The following is a 21,848-nucleotide window of genomic DNA, read 5'->3' as shown; positions in this document are numbered from 1 at the left end:
AGAATATGTTTGCACTTATTTTTTTTTTAAATTACCTTGAAGTTGAAACTGGTAACTAAAAAAATTTATATTCATAGCACTCTGTAATCCTAATTATCAGCAAATTTTTCTCCAAAAAAGTCTGTTACATAGACAGATCGTACATCCGCCATTTCAGATGAACTGTTAATTAGCTAGTAAATCTGATGGTATATTTAAGAGAGTGAAAACAAAATTGAAACAAAGAGTATGAGAAGAATTCATTTTGTAAAAAGAGAATAGTCTACTGTAGTAACAGAGACCATTAAAGACAGTAACAGAAAGTAAGTATACTAGAAATACAGATTATTACCCTACCGTAGCTTGCATTTTGAAATATTTTTATGAATGCTTCTCAACTTGTTAAGTGAAAAATAACCAGAATTCACAAATATTTATTACAAGGGCACAGCTTATGAAAACAGCTAAAGCAATCTAAGAGTTAGATGGCATTAAGCAGATCTTGCTGCTCTCTTCCTCCTCAACATCCTTTTATTCATACACCAGCACTGACATTCATCTCTGATCTCTGAGTTTAATTTATTCATTTTATTAGAGAGCTAGTTTCCTGCCAGTGTGGCTGAACAGATCCACTGTGTTAGAGAAAAGCCAATACTGACTGAAGAAGGGAAACAGGAATGCCTGTTTGGGGCTGGAAAAGAGGAAGTAAAACTACTCATTTTGACAACAGCTAGCCCAAATGAGCTCAGTGATCTATGCATATGGAAAGCAAACACATTTCAGTCCAACTAAACTTGATTTGGAATTACTCAAATATGCAGCTCCCCTATTAAGTTTAAAGAGCAATGAAATGAAGGCAGGGTACATTAACCTCTTGAAATAGCAAGTGGGGTCTGGAAGAAGATGAATTCTACAGCACGTATCATTCAATTGAGTTCACACAGTTCCAAGCCCTCTGAAGGTTACTACACTCTTAAGAAATACCAGCAGCCCTAATTGAGTTGGTACAACTAGCTAATATTCTATTAATTAAGTAGATAAGTCATCTCATTTTGATTGAAATAGATTCAGAGAGAGGTTATACAGACAGATTCACTCATATATTTGGTACCAAATGCCATCACTGGCTTGCAATAAGTAAAAAAAAACAAAAAAACTAGGGAAAGATGTCAGTGAATAAACTTTATTACTTGCAAGCTACATGTGAAGTGTATACCTGGGTAAAAATCCCAACCATACTTCTGAGTACACCTGTATGAAAAAAGACCTTAACGGAAACTCTAAGCCAGAATGAAATGCTCACTACACAGGGCTCATCAAATTGCACACACTGCTAGCTGACAAATAATTCAAATAGTTCTATTAGTCTTCAATAGATTCTTCCACTCGGTTACATTAAACAGAAGGACATAAATTAGTAAGATCTCTTTGCCAAATTAGGCCTGAAAAACTGTATTATATATTAATAAGAAAATTGCTCAAACACTGTATATTGTTTATTTTTCTTGAGTGAGACATGCATAAAAACAAATTAACAATTTTAAAATATAACCTAGCTAATCAGCAAAAGAGAGCTAAGGTCTTTTTAAATCACAAAAACATAAGTCTATATATCTTTTTTTTTTTTTTTTTAATCTCCTTTGATGCAATGTAGTTTTCCTGAAGAAAACTTCATGGTTGCTTTATTTTTTTTCATTACAACACCTCAGAAAAATTTAAATTGACAAATGAGAAAAATAAATTCTGAATCACAGTAGGATATGCACGTATTTAATAGTGACTACAACTTCTCAGAATAGACTGCTTCTTCACAAGGATGAATTCTAACAGGACCATAAACAACAGTCTGAAAACTGCAGTAACTAATGGGGCCATTAGCATGCTCCAAACAAAAAAGAATGGCTGAATTCCAACTGAGGACTCTGATAGGTGGTATGAAATAAATCATATAAGGAAGAAAAGGGTCTCAGGAAGCTCCTAAATTAAGCAGAACAAGCCAAACCACAAGAAAGAAACAGGATCAATTATTATTTAGCTCCAGAAAGGCTGCTTAGCAAGGTATGAAACATCATTAGGACACTATTGTAGCACCCAAACATTTCCAGCCGCTTTCCCACTGTAGTCAACTCAGTGCTGTCACACAGCACAGGCAGTGGGCTGGTGTGGAAGTATCAAGTCCTCAGCCCCGTGAACAGGCACAACACAGGTCTCTGCTTATTTGTCAACCTTTGCCATAGTACAAAGCAAGAAGGCGGCAACATCATACAACAACGTATTCAAATCTGGTTTATTTTATTCACAAGCCTCTCTCTCTTTACCTACTTGCACCACTTTCAAAATACATTCACTGGACAGTATATAAACAGGGTGAGAGTCAAGAAAACATTCCTAATAATTGATAACGTTAACAACATTTACCTGAAAGCAAGCTTAGATCATGCTGAACAATTTCTGTGTCATATTACAATTTAAAAAAAAATATATAAAATATATACATAGCACATACACATATACTAAGAGTTTTATATTATGTGAAGGCACCAAAAACTGAGAGGCAAGTCCAAAGTTTCACATCACTGAGCTAACTGTGTGCTGCTTATCTTTACAGAGGCAAGCATATTACGCTTTCTGAGCTTTTGGGGCTCAAACAGAAGATGGAATTACAGAATCACAGAATGGCTGAGGTTGGAAAGGACCTCTGGATGCCATCTGGCACAACACGTGCTCAAGAAGGGACAACCAAGAGTGGGATGCCCAGGACCACATCATCCAGGTGGTTTCTAGAGGTCTCCAAGAAGACTCCATAGGAATTGGGCTGTCAGTATTCTCAAGACTTGAATTTAAAATAGTTTTGTGAGAGCTTTCTTCATTCTATGCTGCTGCCATCCTCCCATCCCCTTAATCACACATAATATTTCACTCAATTATCAAGGAGTATTTCAAAGATGACTGTTCATGTTTATGACAATTTCAGTCAATTTCATTTGATATAATGAATATAACTATAAAATGTCATAGAAATTATTAGGAAGCAGCACTAAAATGTACTTTTGTATGTGCAAACTACATTACTGGTGATTTGTATTAAGGATAGAAAATTTAATGTGATTAAATTGAACATGTGGCATTGAATTTTTACATTATAGAAGAGTTATTTAAATATTTTGTATAGTTTTATCGTTTTTCACTAAAGTTTTACAATGAGGAAAAGTAAGGAAGTATTTACTTAATACTTTCAACTAGCAATAAAATGTTAAAACGTCAATTATGCTTCACAACAGTGCCTTCATACAAATTTAATTTGTAAAAGTTTCATAAATCATAGTTTCATAAATTTCATAAAAGTTTCGAATAAATTATAAATAAAAACACTTTAATACAGTGTTGTTCAAAAACATATTTATTCAAACAGCCAAAAAAAAGCATTATAACATTGGAAGCTTGTTAAATAACATAATTCCAAGACTTTCAGAAAAGTTCTGGTGAATTCAGAAATTGCAAATGCATTATTTTCATTTCTCACACTGAAGAAAATCCTCATATTCCTAGGAGCTCTGTTCTGGGAAGCATTTCTTTCCTGGTAAACATGAAGAGAGTAAGGATGATTCTGCCAGTCTTCAATCTCGTGAAGGGCCTGTAAGGAGGAAGTATTCCATTAAGCCGGTTATACACCTATAGTTCATAGAGTAACTACAAATACATTACATATTTTCCATTTTATCATCTCAAATCCCAATACACAACTCTCCAATAACGAGTAAATTGATACAATCAAGTAAGAAAGTTATAGTTGTCTATAAAGGAAGTTTAATGGTCTCACATTACATACAGCAGCAGGCAAGGTTTCAGCTTGCTCTTGTAAGGTCTATCTTGTAACAGCCATCTGGAGTCATTGGGTTAATACCCTTTAGTTATAGCTTACTGCCTCATAATTCAGAGATTACTGTCTCATCATTTGACATACATTCTAAACAGATTTATTTACTACATAAAAATTACAATTTTTTCTGGAAAGAATATATGTTTGTAAATTTACGTTTTTTTCATATTCTATATATAAATACTGAGGAACTACCTCAGATTCAGTCATGATGCAATGCTCTAAAACATCACTTCAATCATATTATGAAAATCATTATTTTAGATATAGAGCTCAATGAACTTTGGCAAAAAACAGAATAAATGTTTTTAAACTTATTTGTTTTCTGCAGATATGCTAAAAAGAAATGGAAGAAGGTGGTAGTAAGTATGAATTCTTGTGGTAAGGACAGGAGGACTTCTTGTAATATATATGAGAGGGAATGGAAAGAAAAGTGAAGGAGATACAGGCAGATGATGGCTTTTACAGGATCTATCAACCCACATGTTCACACAGTAACATTACTCTGTAACTAAATCCCTTGCCAATTCCATTACAATTTGGGCCTGAAAAAATTACTACATAAAGTCATGTGGCAGTATCCATTTATAAAAACACCAGGTAACAAACCCACATGTAAGATTTAAGATTATAAGAAAAATACTTACGGGGTAAGACTATTGCTTCCAAAGTTTTCAGTTCACAAGTTCTTGTGAGCGTCTTCAAATTGTCCTAAGCTCCTCTATTGCAAGAAAATTGTCGGCAAGATCTTGAGCATCAATCCAGTCTTCAGCAGCTTCATTTTTCTTTATGCTCTTTATCCGATACAAAATGATAAAGTGCTACAAGAGTGTTCATTTTCTGCCCTTGACTTGCTATTAACTCCTGATTTCCTCTTGATCCAACACTGTTAGCTGTTGCAAAGTGATCTGAAGCACCCATCCCATTTACCAATGGCCTGACACGCATCCTTATGATGGTGATTGCCCTGATCTTTCTTCTCTGTGGATGGGGAGTAAATTCAGGTTCTTCATGTGGTTCTAGGTATACACTTAAGGCCCAGTAAATTACTGAAATGCACAGGTAGTACTGAAATATTAGATGCAGTAAAAACATAGCTGACTCCAGGAGTAAGGAATCACAAGCTACTGTGCAGTACAGCAAAATTTAGAAACAACATAGATCAACAGGAACTCCGTAACACAGAAGTGTATAAAGGGAGCAATGTCTGGCAGCTTGAAACAGGACATCCAATCCACTGTAAAATTACCTTCTTCATATTATATCAGTAAACAGTGAGCAGTCAGATAATGTATCTTAACACAATAACAAAAATATGCCTCTGGATGTGCATCCAAATGGACAGGACTCAGTTTGACACACACATTTTGGACATTATGCTAATATTTCTGAGAACTCTTTGTAACAGAGAGCTTTCAGGAAAGCTGCCTTGAAATTTATTAGCATTTGTTCTAAAATCACAGAATATAATGGTGCTATGTCAAGTAGGAGGTTAGGAAGCACAAAATAGTTTTCCCATACCACTAACGTTGGAAACTCCAAAAAAAATTGCTATATCACAGCAGAATAAGGACACAAATTATTAGCATTTCTCAATGGAAAAAAAAAAAATTAGATCAACACACAAAATCATGTTGGTAAAAAAATCCTAAGATTTGAATTCATCCTTCTCCTAATTTACGCCAGAGATCTTAAGCCTGCCATATTCCAACAGGGACCAGCAGGACTACCTTCCTTCTTTAAAATGTTCTGTATCTGCAGTTGTGCCTCTCTTGGCTTGGTTTGACAGCAGTTTTATCTTGCTGAAAATGATACAATATTCTGCTTTTATTGCAGAGTGGAGAACTAATGAGACATTACCAAATTACTCTTTCATCATACTTTCAACCTTTCCAGCAGTGTAAGAATACACTCAGCATTTAAAATATTCAATTCCTACATTCAGTCATTCAACCTATTCTAAAAGTGAGAAACCACATGCTGAAACTTATCCATAAAAATGTCTGACTTTGATCCTTATAAAAAGATCAATGGATCTATTTTTTGGCATTCAGATTCAAATGAAAAAATATGCCACTATGCAAATAAGTTATCACTTTTAAACACGGTATTTTAATCTTCAAAAGTTCTTCGGTGACACTTCCAATAGGGGCTTGCACATCCATGGCAGAGCACAGCTGTGTTGAGAGATGAAGTATTAACGTCTCTCTCATATTTGTCATATGGATAAAATAACCAGGGTTTTTGTCTCAACAAAATAGCTGACTAAACCACAACTGAGTATAAACACTAGTAGGATATACTGTGAAATGACCTAATCAGCACAGACTTATTTTAATGGCATTATTAATAATAATAACTAAATCTTTAATAAACCTTTGGAATCTCCGCTGTCCTTTTTCTGTTACAGAAAGATTCCAAAATAAAAGGCTTTATTACTTCCAACAGGATGAATCAGGACTCAGAAGAACAACACAAAGGTTTCAGTAAAACTGAGAAAAATACAAACAAGCAAAGCAATAAATAAAGCAATTTAAGGTACATACCAACACTCACTTAAAAATCACAGCCCGAAATAAGAACGGAAGCAAAATCTGAAGTAAATATTAAATACTTTAGCAGTTAACTATTTCACTAGACACAAATACAGTATTGCATGTTTCCTATCTAAATTAAACATAATTCATACTCTGAGTTTTGAATATTTTTGAAATTTTACTACAAACCTCAAGATTTTTGAACTACTTCATAAATGTTATGTCCCTGTTTCAAGCTTAAGTAAATTGCACACTCTTACTCATTCTAACTTGAATGAATCACTCAGTACAACTTCGCTATATTTGAAAGACTCAAATGAAAAGGTTTTTTAAAGACAAATCTTAGAATGTCTTTGTATGTCACTGAGGGAAATAAGTGCTGTTAGCACTTAGGCAGGACCACTTATATATATTCAAGAAAATATGTTCAATTCACTATTGTTCTTTCTACATAGATATGAACTTTTAAATGACCTTTTAGAATATAGCTTTCTGAGATTCACACCTTTTCAGAGGCACTTATCTTGTAACAGTTGTTAGTTTTTAAATTCTGCCTTCCTTCAGTGAAAACTTACTGAAATAGCTATGCCGTGTTATATGAATATACTGACAAGCTGGCAAATACATTAACAATCACCAGGGTCTGCAAACGTAAGTTGGTGGTAAAGACAAATTTATTTACTATATTAATTAAATGGTCTATTTAACATGGAATATCAATTCTCTAATCACATCTCATTTGAGCTTCTTATTTCAATTAACAACCCAAAAGTCTACTAGAAATCCTACTGTTCTAGGATCATTAAGAACATTTCCATTTTCTGTCAAATGAGGGAGGAAAAGGCAGAAACTGCAAGTACTCTCAGGAGTGGGCCACTACCCTACTTAAGAGATGATTAGGGAGTAAGCAGCAGTAGTTCTCATTAGTTGCTTAGCAATGAAATGTCCCCCTATGAAATAAGAAATGAACAATGCAAGAGGTGTTGCCATGCAAATGAGTAAATGGGTAGTCTTTCATCCACTCAAGGATAAACTGTCCTTCATTAAATCTAATCAATCTGGATTAAGACACCAATGGGTACCTTGCAGAGAGATGGCAGAAGATGACGAATCCACAGTATACAGTCTCACTGAAGTAGGAAGATAACATGCTGCTCATTTATATATTAGCATTGATATTGTATGTGTGTATGACAAATAGAAACAGAAGGAAAGCAGTTTTAATTCAAGCTGGCTTAACATAGCCTTTTTTTTTTTTTTACATACTCAACCTTACCTTTTATATGTGTTCTAATATTCAAATTGTTGACGAACTATTGTTGTAAAATGCCAACTGAATTACTACTAATGATCAGCAATACATTTAACGTTCACAAAAACTTAAATACTAATCCGTAAGCATAAGATATGAATAACGTGCTAGTAAGAGATGAGCAGTTAATTGGTTTCCTACATAAAAAATCTGAAAAAAGTAAAATTACATATACAGTCATACATTCAACAGAAATACAGCTGTTTATGTTACTACTGGTATCAGTACTCTTAACCCTGGAAAAGTGGAGCTCTTAAATAAAGAAACTTGATTACTACTGCCTTAATTTTCAATCCCCAGTTCCAGTTTGCTACTCCTTCAGCCACAAACCTACTTTATTAAGATCTCTTTAGTTTCATTTCCCTGCCACTCAAGAAAGTTTTCCTTGTTTCACAAGTTTTTTTTGTTGGTTGGGTTGTTTTTTGCTTGTTTGTTTTTGTGGGGAACCTCTTAGAGGACGCAGGGGAAATGTTCTGGGGAGTTTTCTTTCCCCCACATCAGCTTATTCAATATCTCATATTTAACTTTGTCACAAAAACATCTCAATTAGAACAGGGGCGTCCAACCTTTTGGCTTGCCTGGGCCACGCTGAGTGAAGAGAAATAGTCTTGGGCAGCATATAAAATATATAATATAGCTCACGTATAAGTAAAACAAATGTATTTTCTAATACTTTTCATTAAAACAAAAATAGCAACAAAAACATAAAACTAGTCAGTTGGATATGTATGAATTAGAGAGAAAGGGAGAATTAAACCATGAAAGAAAAAGAAAGGATCAAGAGAAAGGTGAATGGGGCACTTCTTAACTAGATCTGTAGTTAAGAAATAAAGATGAAAGCAAACGCTGAACTGTCCTTTTGCCAACTTCCAGATCTGACAAAAGACAACTCCTCTGCCTGCAACTTCTACAGACAGTTTTTGATTGGTTGGTTAGTCTTAGGGGGTGCAGTTTGTTGATGGTTTTTGGGTTGGTTTTTTTTTTTTTTGACAAATATTTGAAATAATCCACTCAGTATTCACATAAAATCTGATTGCTTCTCAGTATATATTTAAAAGAACCATACAGATCTATCGTCAAAAATACTTATAGTTAAATTCATGTCTCTAATTATGTCGTGATTAACTATTCCAAAATGTTATTCACGCTAAAACAAATGTGCTGTTCCAAAAACCAGTACCAATTCGTAATACAGTATTATGCTAAATCTTACCTATATATTCACAAATGAAGACTACGAAAAAAGGAGTAACAAGATCATTTATGCCCTGAACATATCCACTGGCTGGATGACGTATAGCCCAGATAAACAAAATTCTTTCAAAGATCTGAAAAAAAGTTAAAGAAACGATCAATTAGTTTATCAAGTGGTGAGCACATTTTAAACAAGACTCTTGAAAAGTGCACAACAACTGATTTGATGTCACAAAGTTACAAGTATACTAATACATACATAAAAGCATACATCAACAATGATATCCATAATTAACCGCCAGCATTAACTATGTTTCTACGTTATTTTTTAAAAAAAGCACTTTCAGGGTATTAGCATATGTTAAAACCAGACTAGCATATATTTCAGTTACAGTAGAGCAGCACTTACTGGAGCTTTTCCAGTGATACAAAACTCCTCCTCATTATTGATGGGTTAAATCACCCTTTCATGATCATATACCCCTTAGAAACAAGTACTTTCTCAATGTAATATCCTACTTGTTAAGTAACAGAAACAAGTATTTAATCTAATTTGAATTTTTTAATAACATGCCAAAAAATAAAGTCCTTAATAGTTATGCTTGCCTAATATTGCACTACTGAGTTTTAGACTTCAGAAGCACATATACTGTTTAATAAAACATCTGAAAAAATCAGGAAATGCAGAAATAAGGCAACCCTTTACCACATAACCTCAGCCCCTAAATTCTTTGAACCACGTGTTGCTTAGGAACTGCAAAAGCTCCACAGGCCGCAACACACACAGTCTGACTATGGGATGGACAACATGAGAAGAATGTGAAGCAGGACAATCATAGAATTTATGTCGACCAAAACTTAGGTCTGTGATAGACTCTATCTCCTTATGACTGTTCACTTCTGAAAATAGTCCATTTCTTCAGAAGGCTGCAAATGAGTAGCACTGTGAAAGTCGCGATATGCTTTACCCTAATTATCAGTACTCAATCAAGGATAATCTTGTGAAGCAAAAAGAAAGTTTGCCCTTTCTCTGGGAAGTCTGGTTAAAAAAAAAAAAGTCAGAGTGGAGACGGGCAGGGAAGCAGAGCAGAGGCATGAGAGGTCACCAAACAAAAGGACTACATCAATTTTAAGAGCAAGCCGCAGTACTACTGAAAAGGGAGAGAATTTGTAAGGACTCTGAGGAGACTGAGTAGAGTTTGCTGCAAACCCAGAAATCAATGAATGCTCGCACTTCGAGAGATCTGCCCAGAATGGACACAATAAAGAGAGGAAGTTTAGTTTATGAAGCCTACATTTCTGTTCAATCTCACTTCAAGCTTTTGTTAGCTTAAGAATTTAATTATTCTAGTTTGGATTTAAATAAAAACTTATTCTTTAGCTTCAGATCCCTTTTACACTCATTTTCAGGTAAGGAAATGCTTAGGCATATCTGACTCACATCCAGGTGTTTGAAAGGTCCATTATAGGCTTCCATATATGCTACCTGAAGCTGGAACATGTCAGCTCTTTTCCCTTTGAAAGTTAGTTCCAAGCATCAACATCTAGCCTCCTGCCACATACTTTCAGAATCAACTTTCCTTAACCTCCCAGATCTTCTTTTCAACCCAGGCCATTCTATGATGCCATGACTCCTAGTTTCCCTGGCGTACACAAGAGCAAAGTGCTGTAAATCCACAGAACAACAAATATGGGCAACAGCAACAAAAGTGAAAAGCTTCTGTGGGTACTGAAACACAAACCCTAATGCAGCTCGCATCTGATCCATTACAGCTACATCTAAAATAAATTCAGTGAGACCAGAAGAGAATAGTTAAGAATTGTGCTGGGAGCCATCCAATTTAAAACACAAGTGGGAAGTGACATAAAGATTTCTTTTTTGCTTGGTCTAGCTTCAGTTTTGGGGAAAAGATTAGGCAGAAAAAGAGGCATTCAGCAGTGCATTCTCAAAAAAATCCTCTTACTCTCATTAGCCAAGATTCTTATTACTTAGCTATAAATTCTTACTTTTATGTAGTGGGGTTAAAAAATATACAGATAATGAGAAAAAGAAAATATCAGTAGATACCTATCAACATACCCATTGTAGAAGCGATAAAAAACAGTGCTGTTCATGAAGGCATGTTAAGTCAAACAATTTCAAATTTACAATACCAACATTCCCTTCCCTTTCCTCAGAATCAGATAACATATATAGATTGCACTTCAAACTGAGATACTCATGGATTTCACAGCATTTTAAAAATCTAGAAATGAAAAATAAGGTAAAGGGAGGGTTATTAATTTTTTTTTTTAAACAGTAAATTATTGAGCAGCAAGGATCACTTAGTAATTGGCATACCAAATTTAATATCCCCAAATGCATCTAATCAGAAATCCAACAAATATGCGCTAAAATAGTGTTTTCAATTTCCTACTCATTTTCATGAAGCTTCATTTACTGCTTTGAATCGCAAAAAATGAGCACTGAATACCTTAAAGGCAGTCTGATTTAAGTTTCTATACAGTGTTCATCACCGCGTTCAAATAGCACTCATTAGAAAAAAGTCACTTTCCCAAAAGGTTTCCTTCTTGATTTCCAAACCAGCAACAGAAACTGGAATTACTTTTCTAGTATGAACCACCACATCTGAGGAGATGTCATTACCGATCAATTATTCTCTTTTGAATTTAACTCTCATTCATTATAATAGTAAAAACTGTATTCATATACATAAGAAGAATCCATTAGCTTAAATGCAGATTTCTGAATTTCTTGTGGGTTTTGCCACCCCAGAGGAACTCCAAAACTTCCAAAGCTTTAATCATGAAAGCTCTATGAATTTGCTTTTTTTCCTCTTCAAATAACCAATAAAAGAGGTGAAGGAAATTTTAAGTAGTAATTTTCAATCTTGTTTCCTCAAAATTACTTCTCCCAAATAATGCAAGCATAGATGGGAAATAGGCATATACCTCCATTTCAACCTAACTCAATTAAAGACAATACCAGAATTGAACACATAAAATTACAGACTACTGAATTTTGACTATTCACGTTAATTAACCCTACACTTGAAGTCACTAATCTTTAAAATAAAGTATTTATAACAGAGAAGTTCAGCAGACTCAATCAAACTATATGTGGGAAGACCTTCAACAGCTCTCTCCTCCTCTTTCAAGGGATGCTATTCATAGCCTCATAAAACGGCCTGGGTTGAAAAGGACCATAATGATCATCGAGTTTCAATGTCCCTGCTGAGTGCAGGGTCACCAACCACTAGATCAGGCTGCCCAGAGCCACATCCAGCCTAGCCTTGAATGCCTCCAGAGACGGGGCATCCACAATCTCTCTGGGCAACATGTTCCGGTGCATCACCACCCTCTGTGTGAAAAAGTCCTCCTGCTCCTCACTCAAGCATTACCATTCTGCTTGACACCCTCCAACCTACACAACTCCCATAAAAGTAATAAAACTGATTTTAAAAGGAAGATCAAATAATGGGTTATTTCCATACAATGTCAAATTCAAAATAACTTCTCCTAAACTCAAGCAGAAGAGAATTTCTTAAGTAGAATACTTTATGATAAGAGCTTTCAGACCTTCAATGATTTTGACAAAAACATAGAAAAACAGGATCTATGCTATGAATTAGTTCAAAACAAATAACAATGAACACTACGATATCAAATTCATTTTAAAAAATGAGTTACCTGAAACTCACATTATTTAGATATAATTCTTACCTCTGTTACTTTGGGCTGAAGTCTTAGAACTTCAGGACTCATGCGCGGGATATCTATATGAATCTAATTAGACAGAAGCAAGAATACTGTAAAAAGAGCCAACAGCATGCTTTTTAAATAACAAAAAAATCAACAATCATACAATTTTACACTATTTGTTATAATCCCATTGTATCATTATTTTAGGAATGACATGAATTTAGTTCAAAGCTATAGGACCAAATCTTTGTCATTGTTAATTAAAACTAATAATTCAAAAAAAGAAAAAAAGGAAACAATAATTTCCTTTCCCATTTTAAGATCCTTATATTAATGTTGATTGTTTGCAAATTACAGTTATATTGGCAATGCTCCTTGCCTCGGTGTAACTATGACTAACAACATACTACTGCATATGTAAAGCCACTGATGTTATTGTACACACATTTAATCTGTCCTAAGGAAGCCTAAGGTAAGGTTGACTGCTTAAGTCAATACTTTGTGATGCAAACTATTCATTTTAATACAATAGTAGAAGAAAAGTTATCTACTTAACTGAGGAGGCAAGAAATTTGGACACACTTATGCTAATTAAATATCACAAACTTTCAATTTCTTAAGCAGGAACATGGAGTCAGAAAGGAAAAGTCAATGTTGTACTATCTTCTCAGCCATTTGAAGGAGGCTCAGAGGAAATGAATGCTTTGTAATCTCTATTTCTCTTAAATGGAACAGAGGAATAAATGCTATAGCCACGCAGCATAGTGTGACATTAAAAGAAATCTTCTATTTTAAAAAACAAACAAAAATGTTTCATATTTTGAGATAGACTTAATTAATTTTGCTTCCAAAATGTAGGAAAACAGTTGATTGGACAGCTGACTATGAAGTAAGCTTAAGGAAATAAATAAAAACAATAGCAAATTTCTAAAATAATCTCTTCAAGTTCTTTAGCAGACAATGAAGGTAAAAGGCAATTCAGTAGATGTTTTACCTGTCTGTACGTATCTTGATGACTCTCATCATTTCTGGAATCATAGTATTGTTCAACAAAAGCAAAATACTCTTTTCGTTTTCTTTGTAAAGTGCTTTCTCTGCGATCCACGTTTGCAGGAAGATAACCCTGAAAAATAAAAAAAAAAACGAAAAGAAAAGGATCTTACTCTTTGCTTCACAAAAAGGACAGTTAGCATTTGATTATATGCAACAGGAAAGCTAATGAACAAATGTAGTACAATGCCGTCCTATTTTGGTCTGAATAATACCTCAGGAAATCAGTTTTCTAATCATTGTAACTGAATACCAAAGTTCAGAAAGCAAGACCTTACTAAAAAAAAAAAAAGCATTTTTTTTAATGACACATTTCAAGTTTTTTGTCTTTCAAAAGCAATTTCTCATCAAGAATTCTAAGATGTTTGCCTTCCAAATAAAAAAATGCTCAAAACAAATAATTTCAGAGAAATGTAAAGCTACATGAGTTCATTAATTTCTGCATTCCCACATGGCCCTTATTTGAGCAATTTTATTCAATTTTTCAATGAAATGCATATCTGAGTTGCTTTAAAGTATGAATGATATACATTTACAAATACACTTGCTTAAATTATAGTTAAAATCATAATATAATGGTGTGTTTGTTGGAAAGCTTTAAAATACTCTAGCTACTTTAACTCACTGTTTCAGATACGAAAATAATAATTTCAAGTTTTCATTTCATCTAAAGAGTTTATGAAAAGTTTCAGCACAAACAAGAACTGGACTCTTGGATATAAGGTCATCAGTACACACTGCCTTAGTTGTTTCCCAAAAGTAGTTTATGAATATTATCTTTCACAAGGTACAGTCATGCTAAGGAAATAGTATGTCAGATAGGCAGTTTGTATGTTACACTTAATGCAACAGTGTATATCTGAACTGTCCTTCAATGAACTCATTTCCAATCTGCCTGAAGATGCCATTCTTCTACAAAAAAAATCCATTCTCATTTTCTTCTGTCCAGTTTGATCCCCATTTCTAGGATCTCAAAGGAACTATCATTGCTATTAAATGTTGTTATTATATAAATTGAATATTCTAGAAACACCATTATTCATGTTACTACCTGCCAAAAGGTTTCTTTAACATTCATGAACAGTTAATGCTTTCCTCTGTGCACCTTGATTTCAAACATAACATTGCAAAAAAAGAAAGTCAATTCATATCTTACATGCATGGCAGACTTGAAAAATAAACTTTGGAGAAGAATCACTGTAAACATAAATGGCTTTAAAAGAGATCTCGCCACCCAAGAAAAAAAACAGGATTAGTACCTTCTATTGATGTCAAGTTAAATTATTTATTGCCAGTATTACAAAAATTCTTTCACATTTTCAGGCATCATCATACTAATCGTAATCAGTAAAACAAAGGAAGCAGTTTTTTTCAACCACAAGTTTCCTTGTTAAAATAATAATAATAATAAATTTAAACCCTCATTACATCACGGAACATTCAGGGAAATCACAGAGAAGCTGTGGGTGCCCCATCCCCGGAGGTGCTCAAGGCCGGGCTGGATGTGGCCCTGGGCAGCCTGAGCTGGTGGGGGCAGCCAGCCCACAGAAGGGGGGGGGTTAAACTTGATGATCTCCAACGTAACTTCCAACCAAAGCCATTGTGTGATGCTAGAACTGCAGCACATGCTTGCACTAACACAATGTGCCACAGCCAGTACAAGTAACTAACACGATGCTATGCACTTAACTATCAAAACAACTTCCTCACTAAGTCCTTAACATGACAAGTAAAAAGGGATTAGGGTAAACGTAATATGCAAGAATTTTTGATTATGCAATAGAGCTAAACACACTGAGGATAAATACTTTGATTTCATTACTCTCCTACAACAATACAACATCAAATCCCACTTCTATGTTGTTCTGTTTAAAACAGTAAAATTAAAAAAAAAAACCACACTAGAATATCAATAGACTTTTGAAAAGATCCCTGTACTAAAATAATTAAACATATGCAGTGTATTATAATTTCTTCTCATAAGACGACAATAAATTAAGTACAAATGGTATTATATTCTAGATAGCTTAACACATACTTGCTTTAGCAAAACCATTTCTTTTAAGATGTACTGACTTGCATCTGATTCTAGTTATTTTTAAATTGCATCCGCTTAACTTTTGCCTCAAGATTCAGACTGACATTTAATATCCTGTCTCAGTGCTCTGAACTTAGTTAAATATTGAATTCTGCCTCACATTTATTCTCAGCAGTTTGATTTTTTTTTCCTGTAGGATATCTTAGCTCCATTAGAAAAGAATTCATTTGTGAGATCAAATGTGATTGTTCCAAGGATACCAATATTTTCTCAGCAGTCCTTTTGCCATTATTCAGTTTTAAAGACTGAAGTCATCTTTCAATAGGACACGTCCTGTTTCCCATTCACTTTACGGCTTAAAAGTTTTATTTTTAAAAGTCGGTAAGGATGGCAACATATCATCGGGGTATAAATTGGTAGACAGTTTATCCATCAAATTCCCTCCAAAGGCAGCCATATATTTTGCTTTGCTATTCAAAAGAACAGCGGGCCTGAGCAATTCTGCTTCTTGTTTAGGGACAGAATGCCTGTTGTATTTTTCTTATGTTTTAGAAATAAATCAGGTACATTAGTGATAGAACAAGGGGGGATGGTTTTAAACTAAGATGGGGAGGCTTAGGTTAGATGTTAGGAGGAAGTTTTTCACACAGAGGGTGGTGACGCACTGGAACAGGTTGCCCAAGGAGGTTCTGGATGCCCCATCACTGGAGGCATTCAAGGCCAGGCTGGACGTGGCTCTGGGCAGCCTGGTCTAGTGGTTGGCAACCTTGCACTCAGCAGGGGGGTTGAAACCCGATGATCACTATGATCCTTTTCAACCCAGGCCATTCTATGATTCTATGATATTTACAAACTGTTAACAGTAAACATGATAGCAATGGCTTTTCAGCATTATATTGATTTTCATATATTTCTCATTGAAAAAAATGTTTTAATAAAATATTTTAACACTATTACTTGAAACTTAACCTATCCTTCTGCCTCAGCTTATCAGGTTTTAAAGTCAATTTTGAGTTAGTCATAAACTTTTGACTGAATATTTCACAATAGACATCGTAAGTTTAAAAAAAAATGTCTAATGTTGGACAACTTTGGAAACAGAACTAAAATATATTGTACATTGCATGCTTAATCTCAGTTACCACTGAATATTTGCCATTAAGAAGCTGCATCTACATTTAGCATCAGTGGAACTAAGCTGCAAATTTAGTGGAACTCATTAGCAAGACAGACTCTTTCAGTCACTGGAAATCAAACTCAATGTGAAGTAAATACTTCACGTTCCCTGCTGAATTTATTCTATAAAAAGCAAAGCTATTTAAATCTACTCTCTGAAAAATTCAATAGTGTTAAACTGTTGTGTATATAACTCAGAATTTTAAAGAGTTCTTAAATGCATGAAGATTTGCTGATAAAGTGTCTTTCACAGTCTCTGGAGAGTAGACAGCACGAGATTTTTGCTTCTCTTTAACACAAACATTTTTGCAAGTTCTCTCGGCCTTGCACAAAGAAACAACTAACACGCAAAACCACTTACCATGACAAGCTTTATGGCTGAAAAGACTGATACCAGAAATATTCCTACCAGGAATACACTGTATTTTTGCAACAGAACCTTTTATAAATATAGCACAAACAATGAAATAAAAAGATTCACTTCTGTGACACCAAACTCAACAAACCCCAGGTTCCCATAAGCTCCCCTATGCTGCCTTGTCTGAAGCACTCAAGTGTGCTGCTCCTTGGTATTTCAACCTGCTCACAAGCTACTGCACTTCCAAACTCCTCCTGCTTCCAATGACAAACCTTGGATGATGTTCTGAGTGAGCACTCAGTGAGCCAAAAGAGCCTGGACAGGCTGGAGAAGTGGGCCCACAAGAACCTAATGAGGTTCAACAAGGCCAAATGCAAGGTGCTGCACTTGGACTGGGGCAATCCCAGGTATTTATACAAACTGGGGGAAGATATCCTTGAGACTAGCCCTGTGGAGAGCGACTTGGGGGTCCTGGTGGACGAGAAGCTGGACATGGGCCAGCAGTGCGCACTGGCAGCCCGGAAGGCCAACTATGTTCTGGGCTGCATTAAAAGAGGAGTGGCCAGCAGGGAGAGGGAGGTGGTTGCCCCCCTCTACTCAACTCTTGTGAGGCCCCATCTGGAGTACTGCGTCCAGGCCTGGGGACCCCAGTGCAAGAAAGATGTGGAGCTCTTGGAGCAAGTCCAGAGGAGGGCCACTAAGATGATCAGAGAGCTGGAACACCTCTCCTATGAGGAAAGGTTGAGGGAACTGGGCTTGTTTAGCTTGAGGAAGAGAAGGCTCCAGGGAGACCTCATTGTGGCCTTCCAATACTTGAAGAGAGCATATAAACAGGAGGGGGAACCATTGTCTAGGAGGGTGTATAGTGATAGGACAAGGGGGAATGGTTATAAACAGACAGGGGAGATCTAGGTTAGATGTTAGGAGGAAGTTTTTCGCTCAGAGGGTGGTGACGCACTGGAACAGGTTGCCCAAGGAGGTTGTGGATGCCCCATCCCTGGAGGCATTCAAGGCCAGGTTGGACGTGGCTCTGGGCAGCCTGGTCTAGTGGTTGGCAACCCTGCACTCAGCAGGCGGGTTGAGACTAGATGATCTTTGAGGTCCTTTTCAACCCAGGCCATTCTATGATTCTATGAAAAGTAAACAAGTGATTGGCTTTTCAAGCAGCTTGGTTCCCTGAATTAACTCAAGCCCAAGAGCAGGAGAATCAATGCCACAAGGTAACTGATCGCAGCTTTTGGATTTGTTCATCTGAAACTACTGCAGAAAAATGGCCAGACGCAAGCTCCTTTCACAGCTTTTCCTCAATACAACGCTAATCCTTTCCACAAAGAGTCTAGTACTTACTGTAATGTCAAGCCAGATGAAAGCCTTTTGTGGGACACAGATAGCCTTTGCTTCCTCACTGTGTGCCTATTTTCAAGAAAACTGTAGGAATTCACTTGTCTTTCAAGTGTCCAATGTTCGATCAAAACTGGTTGAAAGAGGCTACTTATCACATAAGTACTGTTTTCACAGAAAGCCACGCTGAAAATAAAGGTACACAGCTGGCATGATTTATTACTACTTCTCATTCTCCTCCTTTCACTTTGACAAATTTATCTTATAATTGAGCAAAGAACAGAACTTTTATTACAGTTCAGCAACAAGACAATGCTTTCAAGTATTACTGATGGATTACAACATAAGCAAAAATATTTGCAATTCTTGAAGAAAGCTATTACTGCTAAATGAAAAGACAAAAGAAAAACTTACTGAAAGAAGCTTCCATGCAATGGGACGAACTCGCTTGGGAATTCCAGACCAACTCAGTTTCCGTAATTCTTCTATTAAAAGAAAGGTATTTTATGATAACTAAAAAAATGATTATCAATATACACAGATATATTCAAATTAGTAAAAAGCTGTTTACATTAATTACGTTGTCTTATGATGTTCAATGAAATCAAATTATATGGCAATTCTAAAGAGTTAATAAGACAGTGGATAATTGCTTCCCGCAGGGATAACTATGATATCAGGCACTGTGTGATGAGGTAGCTTTTTGAATTACTGCCCAGTTGTTCGTTGTTTTTTTTTTAAATATACTTCCCATATATGAATATGCAAGGCAGATTCAGCTTTATTGTATAATAACTTATATAGATCCTAATTAAAAATGAGATTTGCAGCTACATAAGCAGAATGATACTTTACGTTTGCATGCTGGAATTTAATTCAATGTTATATTTTCATTCTGCACGTTGTATTCCTCTCTCGACAGCTCTTCATCAGAAAGCATACCCAGCTAAAGCAATCTGTGAGATTTCACACATTTTTTGTGAAATCTGTTTATTGTGGGGGAAAAAGTTATAGAAAAATCATTGAAAATGTAAAGACAAAAGATGCATGAAAGTCTCCCTGTGAAACAATATTTTTGAGGTATCTACTTGAGATAGTAGCTCTCTCTCTTCTTACTTGGAGTAGAAAATTAGGGTAAAAACAAGTTCAAATTATTAACATGCCAAAGAACACAGAAAAGCAAAATTCTGCATTTCTTTTAATATACTTATTCCAATTAGTTCTGTATTTTTAAATTCACTGTGTATATTCCAGTGAATATGTTTTTCAGATTCCATACGTAAGTCTTTAAAAAAATCTTATATACCTACAAACAAACAACAAAAAAAAAAACACAGAACAAAGTAATAAGAATAAGAACTTCTGCAGTCAGTGAATTCTGCAGTCCTGTTTTTAAATTAAAGAATTTGTATCTTTACAATAGAAGGAAAAAAAGAAGGAGAACAAGGTGATACTTTGTTAAAGCAAGAACAAATAAATCAAGGTGTTTTTTTTTTACTATCAATACAAACTATATTAAGAGGTGTATTACATACAACCAGCAAAATACGTAACTATTTAGGAATAGCATATCAAGCATCACCAAAGATAAATTCTCACCTTGTGCAAACCAAAGACTTGAACACCAAATATCAGAGGAAAAAGTACAAGAATACGTCAAATGTGAAGTGACTTATTTGATTTCCAACAAACTAACAATTCTTCAGCCTCAGAAAAGTATCTTCACTAATCCATTTAATGCTGAGGCCCATCTTCCCTGAGCTCGTCTAATGATTTTTGTACCCCCTCATACTTGTGCATCAACAATATCCCATGCCAAAGTGCGCCACAACTTAATTACACATTATGCAAATTTACTTACTTGCTTTCTTATACCACACAGTAACAATGAACTTTTTTTTTTTTTTGCATCACAGTTGTTTTAAAATTAAGAATGTTCATTGGAAGGAAAAAAATAAATACAAGAAGACCAAGTGTTCATTGCCTTTCTGTAATCGAAAGGCTGCAACAAGAACTACAATCAGAAAAATAAAATCCTACTCAGTTTCACGAGGACAAAATAATGTAAAATGTCAGTATATCAACAACACTTGAATACACCTGAGCTATTAAAGTCACAAAAGATTCAGCTTAATACAGTTATTCCTGATATCAGACCACCTCTCTGCAGCTTGGCTATTTTCTATCAGTAACATTGAAATACCACATTACTGACAGGGCTTCTAAAACTGAAGCCTAGACAACAGATTTTGCAGGTCGTTTTGTACGTTTGCTGTTGTTCTCCCCCCACTAAGCTTCATTATTTTTACTTAACTTTGAACATACTTGTTCTGCTATAATAACATCTCACCAGAAAATTTTATCCTGAGGTTGTTTTTTTTTAAAAAAGGTTCTTTTTAACTCCTAATAATAAATTTAATTCTAAGGTAACTTTGCATCATGGGCAATTTTGCTGCCACATCTCTCTCTGATTACCCAATAATTTTTGAAAAAAAAAAATCAGATTTAAATGCGATTGTAAACATGATTATTCTTTGAATATATTTTCTTTCAAAAAGATTTTTCTCAGCCTAGAAAAGAATTTCATCTTCTGAAGCAAGTACACATCATACATAATGTTACAGTAGTTTCCTTATACTACAGTATAAAATTCATGCATTTTTAACCATCAGCTTGAGAGTTACTGAGAAAATTATTGTTTCTATTATTTCTCCCTCTGAACTATAAAAAAAAAAAAATCAAGAATCTAGGGGGTTTTTGACCACTTGGCAACTTACAGTAGAAATGTATTATTCTTCCATGGCTTACTGAAATACATACAAAGGGTATACGTTATATCAAAATCAGGAAAAGCACTTAGAGTTGAAGCAAAATGTAAGCAGAATCATCATATGCCTTCAAAAGTGCACAATACCTCTGAACAGTAAATATGAATGGTTAGAAGAAACCCAAAAGCATACTTGTACACAAAACTCCAAGGAATCCCAGCAAACTCCTTCCTTGTTCTTCACTTATAGGATTTTATTCACAATGGAAGAATATGGGAAGAGCAAAAGAGCAGTAACACCAAAAAAATATTATACTACTAGAGTATGTTGTGAGACTGTTAAAGTAACAACAAAAGCAGAACTTGAACAGACTATAAACATTGATTAAGAGGGTGAAGTGCAAATTGAACACATTACAGGTTAGCACAGCAACTATATTCGAAGCGCGCTGTCATTAAAAACACAAAGAATTCAAAGGGAAATATATAATAAGCAAATTAATTTCTCTGATAA

General features: G+C 35.0%; 1 protein-coding gene across 3 annotated transcripts in view; it reads right to left on the bottom strand.

Annotated features, from left to right (window-relative positions):
- TBC1D22A (TBC1 domain family member 22A) overlaps window positions 1-21,848 on the bottom strand; it is a 159,572-nt gene that overhangs the window by 112,631 nt on the left and 25,093 nt on the right. The window contains exons 5-10 of one of the 3 annotated variants that reach the window (XR_002434349.1): window positions 18,982-19,052; window positions 13,599-13,727; window positions 12,626-12,688; window positions 8,922-9,036; window positions 4,507-4,908; window positions 3,362-3,613 (exon numbers count right to left, since the gene is read on the bottom strand). Coding sequence is in view for 2 of the 3 variants with exons in the window: in XM_021384665.1 (XP_021240340.1) it covers window positions 4,637-4,908; window positions 8,922-9,036; window positions 12,626-12,688; window positions 13,599-13,727; window positions 18,982-19,052 (650 nt within the window). In the remaining variant the exon portion in view is untranslated. Of the gene's footprint in view, window positions 1-3,361; window positions 4,909-8,921; window positions 9,037-12,625; window positions 12,689-13,598; window positions 13,728-18,981; window positions 19,053-21,848 lie in introns of those variants that run through there. The other 2 variants (XM_021384665.1, XM_021384663.1) reach the window with 2 other exon arrangements.

This window comes from Numida meleagris, chromosome 1 (assembly GCF_002078875.1).
Source record: "Numida meleagris isolate 19003 breed g44 Domestic line chromosome 1, NumMel1.0, whole genome shotgun sequence".
In the NCBI taxonomy this organism is placed as follows: domain Eukaryota; kingdom Metazoa; phylum Chordata; class Aves; order Galliformes; family Numididae; genus Numida; species Numida meleagris.
Note: the sequence above shows the minus strand (reverse complement) of the source record. Positions and strands in the feature narration are given on the sequence as shown.